Genomic DNA, 9,712 nt, shown 5'->3' with positions numbered 1-9,712 from the left:
GTCAGCAGCCACGAAGGGCAATCGTCAAGTAAGCAGGTGGTAGGACGTACTTGTCCAAGCACCTTGTCCACATCATCAGGCCACATTAACTGAAATTCATTCATTAATGCCTGACCAGACAGGGTCATTGGTGTCTCCCCTAAGGGATCTGAATCAATTGTGGAGTCCAGCTTGTGACGAATCTGAGAGATTTTCTCCTTGAAGTGCTGGGCAAAGTCATCACAGCGGGCCATCGATGGTGGTACAGGATCTTTCTTAGGGCTGGGGTATATCAGCCCATGTACCACTCGATAAAGCTCTGCTGGATGGCACTGTGAGGAGGCAATGGAAGTGTAGAAGAATTTCTTCTTTGCAGCCCTCACCGCCACAGCATAGGCTCGATAATGAACACGTAAGCATGTTTGGTCAGATTCATCCCGTGATTTCCTCCACCTACGCTCCAGTCGTCTCCCAACCCGCTTCATTGCCCATAATTCTGATGTATACCATGGACGGGCTCTGCTTGGCAGGAGAGGACGCTTAGGGGCGATCGAGTCAATTGCTCTGGCCATTTCCCCATTCCACAGTTCAACCGAGCATCAACAGGACCGCCAGCTTTATCAACCGGAAACTCCCCCAGAGCTTTCAGGAATCCATCTGGATCCATCTGGCTCTGAGGGCAGACCGTCACAATAGGGTCCGCACCCTTACAGAGGGGAAGGCCTGCTCCGAGCTCAAACCTCACGAGGAAGTGATCTGAGCATGACAAGGAAGTCAGACGCAAATTCCTCACCCTCAAATCACCCTCTTCCTGCCCCGTCAAGAAAACCAGGTCCAGCGTGTGACCATGTTCATGGGTCGGGCCAGTGACATGTTGAGACAGCCCCATGGCCGTCATGGAGGCCATGAAGTCCTGAGCCGCCCCGGTCAGAACAGTCTCGGCATAGAGAATGAAGTCCCCCAGGACCAACATCCTGGGGGTCCTCAACACCAGGTCCGAGACGATCTCCATCAGCTCAGGCTGGGAGTCTGATGGGCAGAAGGGTGCAAGGTACACCAGCAGAATCCCCAATCTGTCTCGATCGCCCAGCACCAGGTATAAGCACTCTAGGCCTGGTCTCAAGGGAACAGGAAGCCCCGTGAGAGAAATAGAGGCTCGGTGAATTAAACCGACCCCCCTCCCCTCCCCTCTGGACGTGACTGGTGCAGGACTAGATAACCGGGCAGGCACAGCTGAGAGAGGGCTACATCCCCACCCTCTCCCACCCAGGTCTCTGTAATGCAAGCCAGGTCAGCCCCCTCATCCACAATTAAGTCGTGGATGAGGGATGTTTTATTATGGACCGACCTGGCATTAAGCAGCAGCACCGTCAGGCCAGAGGGGCGGTTGATAAGCTTACCTGGAACCTTCTGGATGTTGAAGGCAAGACCTCAGACCTTACCTCCAGGGAAACTGCACGATGCCTCTGTTTCCTTGCACTTCGGACACCAGGTGGAAGGGGGAATTTTAAAGAGCTTTTGGGGCATCCCAGGGCTGAGCATTCCACCTGGTTAAGGTTAGATAGTGAAAGCCAATTAATAGTTACCACCTAATCACTAATCTACCTTTTGGTCACAGTTTTAAAGAAATCTACAGACTTCCCTAACCAGCAGGTAGCAGTGCGGTTCATCCCGTTGGAGGTGAGGGGAAATTGGCCGGCTGAAGGGCTTGCTTCTGCCTGTTGTGGTGCAGCCACCGTTTCAGGCGAATGGAGGAGACAGACCCTTCCTTCAGGAAGCTATGGGGTGCCCCATGGCAAGTGCAATGTTCAGGGAAGCTATTTGGCATGGCCTCACTTAGGTGAGGCAGGCACAGTGGGCAGCTGGTGAGCTCTTCTAAAAGCCAAGTTCATTTACTAATGAAGAATTAAATAAAATACAGGCTAAGAAAGGGAACTGCCAGCTAGTCCCTGCCATCAACAGCGGTTGCACGGATGGGAAAAGAAAAGCAGCCACGGTGGGTTCTTTTCCCTCCTGGTTGTGCTGCCACACATTCTCAATTACCCATGCTGGATGCAAGTTGCTGGGTCACCTCAACTTGGCCAGGAAGATTTCCAAAGCAGACTAGAACCCCAGAAGCTCTTTTCCAGCTCAGCCTGGAATATGGAGATAATACTGATCTATCCCAAGCCCTTATCAAGTAGTTTCCACATGGCCTGCAACTCTCTGCTCTGGGAAGCTAAGCATGGTTAGGCCTGGTTGGAATCTGGATGGGAGACTTCAAATGTTGGGAACCATCCAAAGAGCTTCAGCTATGGACGATAGAAATATAATGCTATTCCTCCTCCTTGCTACATATGCATTGCTCTTTCCACCACAGCGCCTTACATCCAAGACATTTTAGCAGATTCCCCCAAATCTGACCCAACCAAACCTGACCTTTTGAGAAAGGAGGAAGCAAGAGAAGAAAAGTTCACTCAATTTTGTCCTTTCAGTCATCTGCACATTTTACCAAAACCAAGAGCAAACTAGCTTGTTAAAGCACATTTTATTGAAGTAATTCTGAAGGAAACTTTCATATCGTAAGTAAAAATGCTAAAGTTGAATGTTGTAAAAAAAAACAAAACAAAAGACAAACACACAACAATGGGATTTCATGTAGAGGGAAAGCTGTGGGTATTTTAAATACATTCCCTTTCAAATTAAAAAAATGTTAAGGAACTGCAGTATAGTTTATCAATTTTATAGAGATAAGAGAACAGAAACAAAAGCGTATCTAAAAGAACAGAAAGCTACAACGGAATAAACTCATTTGCAGCACAAGGGAGAGCTTTAAATCTTGGCCCATGTCAAAGGCAGACAATTTTTGCCCCAATGTTTGGCAGGTCCAAAATGATGTGACTATGAAAATTCAAAACAAAGTGTAAGAGAAAAATAAGCAAGTGAGGGAAAAAATTAAGTTTTTGAACAAACACCATCCTTTCTTGAATGAATGAAGCTCCACCCTAAAGTTCTCCTCTTTTTGCCCATACAGAGCCGCTGCAACCACCATGTTCTCGATTTTCTCCCTACTCCCACAATAACCTTTAAAAATGTACACTGAAAAGAGTGAAAAACACACAGATGGATTCTCAACATGCAGGACATTTTGCCATTTTAAAACTGTATAAATAATGAGCAAAGCCAACCGCTTCAGTGCTGAAATTTGACTGTGAACAACTTGTCCAGTAAGATGCTTTATCACTTGAAGAGTTTTGTGCGTTTTTTTTTTTTTTTTTATAGTCATGCACTTGCACCTGTTGGACAACCTTTCAAAGTATAAAGCACTCTTTCACTTCCCAATGCCCCCAAAAATGTTGGACTATACCTCCCAGAATTCTTGACCACACAGAAGTTGTAGTCCAGCAGGACAGCCATTTGGGAAAGGTTGCTCTCAAACATTTTCAGCTGAAGTTGGTAACATGGTTGGTTCATTTCTCAAAGGCACCGTGAGCAGAAAACTCTCTGGGACAAGAATTTATGAGAACCTGTGGCCAAAGCAGCACTCATAGCAGTTTCAACAGGGCCTGTACAAGAGAAATTGCTAAGTGATACCTGCCAAATTCTGGCCAAGGCAATCCTAGCAAAATAGTCAAAAGGAACAATTAAATGCATGGTTTTACTGGAATTGTTTGTGTGTGTAATTGAGAAACTGACCACATTTCATTCAGTTGTGTTTAACAGGTACTATCTTGTAGCAGATGTGGTGAAGTAACACTCTCTTTGAAGTTTTACTTCACAGAGGTCATTGATGCCATTTTTGTAATTGGTGTCCTAGAGTTGCCAACATAATTACTGCTGCTCAAACGGAGGTTGACCCTCTGCATCTCCAGAGTTTGTTCAGTTTTTTGCTTGTGGTTGCTTGTCTAAATCTGTCTCTCATCCTAAATAAATCTAATTATTCAGAGTGCAGGTTCTCTACTTAGGCAATGAACTGTATGGAATAAATAAAAATGATGAGGTGCTTTTTTAATTGTCAATGCTGCTGGCTACTTCTGGAAAGTTTGGTGCATATTCGTAAAAACCTAAAATGCCATTTGTATTCAGAAGAAAAAGCTTTTTTAAATTTGAATAAGGTTTAGGAATGGATTCTTGTGTTCCTTCCCAAAATCGCATCAGAGATTCCAACTCAAAAATGCATCAGGATTGTTTTAAATACACAGCCTGTGAGGCTTCCTACAAATTCAGCTAAACCGTAGTACAAACATAGTTTGTAATTCATGTATCATAGAGAGTTCTCTAGTGTCCGTCGAAATTAAAGATCCCCAAAATGCAGTCTGATTGGTTGCTGTAAGTGGACAAGCAAGCCATTACAACCATTATGCTGTTCCACTGGCAGAGTAAGAGAACTGAGGGAAGTGTGGTCGTCGCTCGTTATCAACACAATCCATACTGTCATCTGGAAACAAAAAGAAAGAGAGAGGGTGGGGGAGAGAGGTTATTATAACAGACTTTACAGCAGACTTCAGGCTCCTGGAATGCATCTGTTTTTTTAAATCAGAACCCTGAGATCCACCGACTGCATCATGGTGCAAACGACATTACTTTAGAATTAAAGGATTCAGAACCAGAAATCTGTTCTGCGTACCAGGAAAGAGTTCCCAGTTCTTTCATTCAACAGCCTGCTCCTGATCACCTCAAACTCCCCATTTCAGCTGTATAATTTAGGGTTGTGGGTGAGTTCTATTGCTGGATCACGTGTGAGACACTCAGAATCCTTGCCAGTTTTGCCGTAGGTCACTTCTACCAGAAGATCAGATCTCATTTCTGTCCACTTTATCTTTATTGGGCAACTCTACCAAGTCACAATGACAGAAAGAGCTGCTGCCCCAAAGCACCTACAGCCTAAATTTCATCAAGCCAACAATGGGAAAGGAGCCTAGAGTGGATAGGGAGAAGCAAGGATAATCATGATAAATATACACATCTAAATGTATATTTCGACTGAGGGGTACAACTTCATGGCTACTGAGGAGGGAACAGTGGACTCAAAAAATATTCTGAACGTCCTCTTGCTAAAGGTGTCTTGGATAGTAACTACTTTGTGTTACATTAGTAAAGGAAATCATCAGGCTTGTGTTCAAAAAAAATATAGTGTAGCCTTCCCTAAGCTGGTACCCTATAGGTATTTGACTACAACTCCCAGGATCCTCCAGCTAGCTGCACGAAGGCCCCTGTAGCTTCCCCATGTGGCACAGTAGATCATGGCAACCATTTTGGTTTAAAAGTGCCTTACTGCACAACCTGAATAAGAGAGGTGAAAAAATGCTGCATAGGCAGGAACTGGTGTTTACGTCTGTACCACAACAAAGGTGCTACAGCTTTTTGCTGCCTGGTCAATCGCATGACTCACTCAGACGCCTTTCTAGCTAATCCCGGTACACGAGAGCGGACCTCCCAGTTCTCACTGTAGTTATTAACTGCATTAAGAGTCAGATGCTTTGCAAAACGTGGACATTTTTCTGTACCTCTGCAGTGCGTACCACCCTTCCGCCACTGTGACTGCCGAGGCTCTCCTGGGAACTGTACTTTAGGGACGCTCTGAGAACTTCCTGCTAGAAATCTTGCCTGCCTCCTCTCCCAGCTCAGAAATGCAGTTCCCTGGGAAGAGGGAGTAACTGCAAAGCAGCTGAACGTCTCAGCGTATTTCGGGCTGCAGCCTGATTTGCTGGGCTGCAACCATGCCGCATACCAAACAGCTGTTCCGATTTCGATGGTTTCAGCCCATGCGGAATCTGGCTGGTGTGCAGCGCCTGACACTTTTGCTGCCAACCTATTTGTCCACGCAGGCTTTGCCTCGAAACTGGGTTACTCATATTCCATGCACTGGGGGTATTACTGTACTCCCCCATTTTACTGTTTCACTGGTCAATGTTATATAATTTTACTGTGCTTTAGTGCTTTGTATCCCTCTTCAGGACTGTTTCAAGGAAAGAGTGGATAATAAATATCACAAACAAACCAAGTGCAGGCTCTGACCCCACTCCAGATCTTGTTGGGGCTACAACTCACAGCAGCCTTATCCAGCAACACCAATGGTCAGGGATGATGGGAGTTGTATTCCAACACCATCAGGGAGCTCACACACTGCTCAGTCTGGTCTGCAGTAAGAAAGGGTCCTGATTTGTTTCTGCTGAAACCCTGCAAGGCCAGGCTGGCCTGTTTCTGCAGAGCCCAGACTGGGTCGCCGTGTGTGACCCTTTCACGAAGGCATGCCTGGGCAATGCCAAACAAGCAGCCAGTGGGGTTTTACCTTGGTCAGGGGGGGTGATTGTGATCATCTGCGCGGTGAATTCTTCATCGAAATAGCGTGTATCCGTTTCAGACGTCACCTGTGGTTTGAAGGGAGGTACCAGCTGGGAAAAGAAAAGACGAGCTTGGCATGAGTGCGGAAGCAGCTCTTGAGAGCACAGCTATAAAATGATGGAACGCTGCTGGATTTCTCTCCGACAGAAGGCCACGTTTAGTTTGGGGGGTTGTGTGCAGTGATGGGCAGGAACAGAAGCAAACATGGGTGGAGCCAAAGACAAAAGGGGCAGGGCAGGAATACCATAAATATCAGATTGTTTTAGCGTCACAGTTTTACTGTCAGAAAAGAAAGAATGGGAGAATGAACTGCATAAATGCTGGGAAAACAACAAACGATTGGCAGGTCAAGGGCGCCCAGCCAATGGGACCCCTTGCCCCTGGAGGTGTGCCAGATTTTATCCATGGGCCTAAGGTTCATCACCCCTGCCCTGCATCTACTCAGCATTAGGGCTGGCCTTACCATTCGGCAGGGTGAGGCCTCCAGGCAACAAGAGCAGAAAGCGCTGGCTGAGATACAGCGTTTTCCCTGTACTCGCAAGGAAGCCTCATGTTCAGCCCCACAAAAGATGCCCTCCGATTGCCTGTGTTCCACCATGTTCAGCCCACACAAAGGTTGAGCATGGGGTGAATGTTGGTTGTTGCTGAAACAAGGGTTGTCATGTTTCCTGAACCCAGATATAAAACCCAGATATAAAACAAACCATGGTGAACAACACAAAGCTCACAACCCAGGAACAAACCATAGGCTTTCCTTATAGGTTGCTTGTGGTTAAACCATGGCTTGTTAAAACAGCTGCGTTCAGGCAACATCTGAACGAAAGCCCTCGGTTCAACAACCAACACTCAATCCATACTCGGCCCTTGAATGTGGGTTTGCCTGTTGTCTGAATGCAGGCCCTGTCTCCTCGCTGTTGTACATGGAACAGAGGGAGGTGCCATTGTGTCTTCTTGGTCCAGCCCTACCTCACACACCCAGAAAACCCAGTTATCTCTGCCCTTCTATCTGAATGCCTGCCTCCCAAGTAGCACAGGATAGTACAAGTCAGGGTTCCTTGACTTTTAAAGAAATATCCTCACAGCATCCCTGTTGAGGCGGGTCAGGGCTTTGTGGTGGAGCAGAAAGCTGAGCTCCAAACCCTTTCAAGTGCCTGTATAATATTAAGAGAGGTGGAGCACGGAAGCCTGGATTATGCCACGGTTCACTGTGTGATGGAGTGTCAAATTATCCTCTGCTGACAGGGTGGATGCAAACTAGAGTGATGGCGAGGAAACCCTGTGTCTAAAGGTGCATTTCTTCAAAGCAAAAGCTAGGAAACCCCTTATTATTTGGCAAACTGGTGTTGGGAAGTTATATATTTTACATTTTCATATAAAAATGTAATGTGCAAGCATATTTCGGAGAGCAAATAAAAACATCTATCTACAGAGTATGCCATCTTATCTTTTTAAAAGATCTTTTTGCTCTTCACACCCTTCAAAACAATTATTTACCCTTAAATGCCGCTATACTGCAGCAAACCCCAATAGCTTGAACACTGGGTTGGTTGTTCGCTTCCAGTATGCATTTTTCTGCCATAAAAATGGGTGAACCCTTTCTACCCTCTTTTAGATACACCTAAACCAGGCCTGTTTATCCATTAAAACTCTGTGGTGCCTTTTAACATACCATTACACCTGCTTGTCTTAATTAAATGACTGATGAGCTTCCTCACCATCTTATTTAATGATTGTGGTAAGTGTCTCGCCTTTCATTTCCTAATTAAAATTCACCATCCTTGCTGTCTCTCCTTTCTTTGCTGCTAGCTCATTCCAAAGCTTCCACTTAATGTAATGGTAGTTTTGGCATTTGATCTGATGTCCGTTCACTTCTGAAATGATTGCCTGCTGCAGAGAACTCAAGAGAATGGCTGGCTGATTTGGAACCCAAGATCCAGAGAGCAGACAATTTAACCTTCGGCTTCAGACAGGTTGGCAGCAGCTTGCTGACTAATAGAAAAATTTGTCACATGTATTTTTTAAACTGAGTGATCTCATTGAGGTAGGACGGCTTACAGAAACAAGCCTAAGCACAGGATTTTGGAGGCAGCAGCACAGACCCAAAAAATGATGTTTATTTATGAAGTCACCTTCCCTGCTCAGCCAATTTAAAAGTAAGCCACCTCCCCTGCCATTCATAATGTAATGCAGAAGTGAGCACATGGAGTGATAGAACTGAGCACAGAGCTTTCTGGGGTGACCCGAAGGTATGGTTTAGTGTCAGGTAACTGAATCTCTGATGCGTGTGTTTGTTCACCCCGTCCCATCGCTTCAGCAGGATGGGTTCCAGGGAGAAAATTGGAAGCACTGTCCCCCTTTTTAAACTCATCAGAGTTTTTCACTACATTTGAGCTCAAAGCAATGCCAAATATTTTTAACTATGGTTAGTTCAGACAAAGCAGGAAGAGCATTTTACTTGCCTGGATTGTTCACTAGCCATATTTTGAGCTCAGTCTAGGCTCTCGAGTGCAGATATTTTGGGAAGTTTGGTCAATTTAAAAGCAGAAAGCTATTTGGATCAGGGGCTGACAACTTGGAGGGACAGGAAGCCACAATGCCTGAGCAGGATGACACACACCCAACCCCCAATGCTGCTGTTGCATGTTCTGCAACGTTGGCAGCAAGCTTTCCTCATGATGCAGCTTGAAAATACAGACACGTGAGGAACATCTGAGAGGGATGGTTTAACTTGGCGCCATGCACTGAGCATGGGATTAGACCCAAAGCCCTCATGTCCCTCCAACTCCACTATTCTATGATTCTAAGTCAGAGAAAACAAGACACTCCGAATGCCGGAGACTTCTGGAAGTGTGACTCTGCTCGTGATGAAACACATGCTCCCTGCAGGCCTTGCTTTCCAGGGAAACCACAAAGGCTTTTGTCATTGCGGGCCAAACTCAGCAGGGCCATTTTTGCAAGGGCTGGACATTCACACCTGGAAACCTACACGGGACCCGCCTGATGTGACGCACTCTGCAAGGAAAGGGCCTTGCAGCAGAACAAGCTCCAATCAAAACTGCCATGCGGGGTTTAAAGACAAACCTATTAAAGAAGAAAGGGGGTGGGTGGGGGGGGGGGAATGCCAGCCATCCTAATCTGCCATTATGGTCCTCTTGACTGTCTATATGGGCTAAGGGTACCTTTTGTACTCATAAAAATGCTGGACAGCTTCCCAACTTAGCCTGGGAGCCAGAGATGCTAAATCTGCATTCGTAACAACAAGGCGATGGCAAGCCAAAGACAGAGAACCGGAATCTCAACTCGGAGTGCAGCGTGCATTGCTCAGAAGGGACGCCATGGAGGAGGAGGAGGAATGTGAGTCTCTCCAGGATGCAAGGAAGCCTCTCATCAGAGGCAGCTGCACTTCTCC

The 9,712-nt window shown here is 46.1% G+C and overlaps 1 protein-coding gene across 2 annotated transcripts in view; it reads right to left on the bottom strand.

Annotated features, from left to right (window-relative positions):
- Positions 1-2,487: 2,487 nt before the first annotated feature.
- AKT1 (AKT serine/threonine kinase 1) overlaps positions 2,488-9,712 on the bottom strand; it is a 116,562-nt gene continuing 109,337 nt past the window's right edge. For both annotated transcript variants that reach the window (XM_044435919.1, XM_044435920.1), the window contains exons 13-14: positions 6,251-6,353; positions 2,488-4,396 (exon numbers count right to left, since the gene is read on the bottom strand). In XM_044435919.1, coding sequence (XP_044291854.1) covers positions 4,317-4,396; positions 6,251-6,353 — 183 coding nt within the window. In that variant the 3' untranslated portion in view covers positions 2,488-4,316. The remainder of the gene's footprint in view (positions 4,397-6,250; positions 6,354-9,712) is intronic.

The sequence above is a fragment of the Varanus komodoensis genome, unplaced genomic scaffold (genome assembly GCF_004798865.1).
Source record: "Varanus komodoensis strain SLA01 unplaced genomic scaffold, ASM479886v1 scaffold3, whole genome shotgun sequence".
In the NCBI taxonomy this organism is placed as follows: domain Eukaryota; kingdom Metazoa; phylum Chordata; class Lepidosauria; order Squamata; family Varanidae; genus Varanus; species Varanus komodoensis.
The sequence above is the reverse complement of the archived record's forward strand: the minus strand, read 5'-3'. Positions and strand labels throughout refer to the sequence as shown.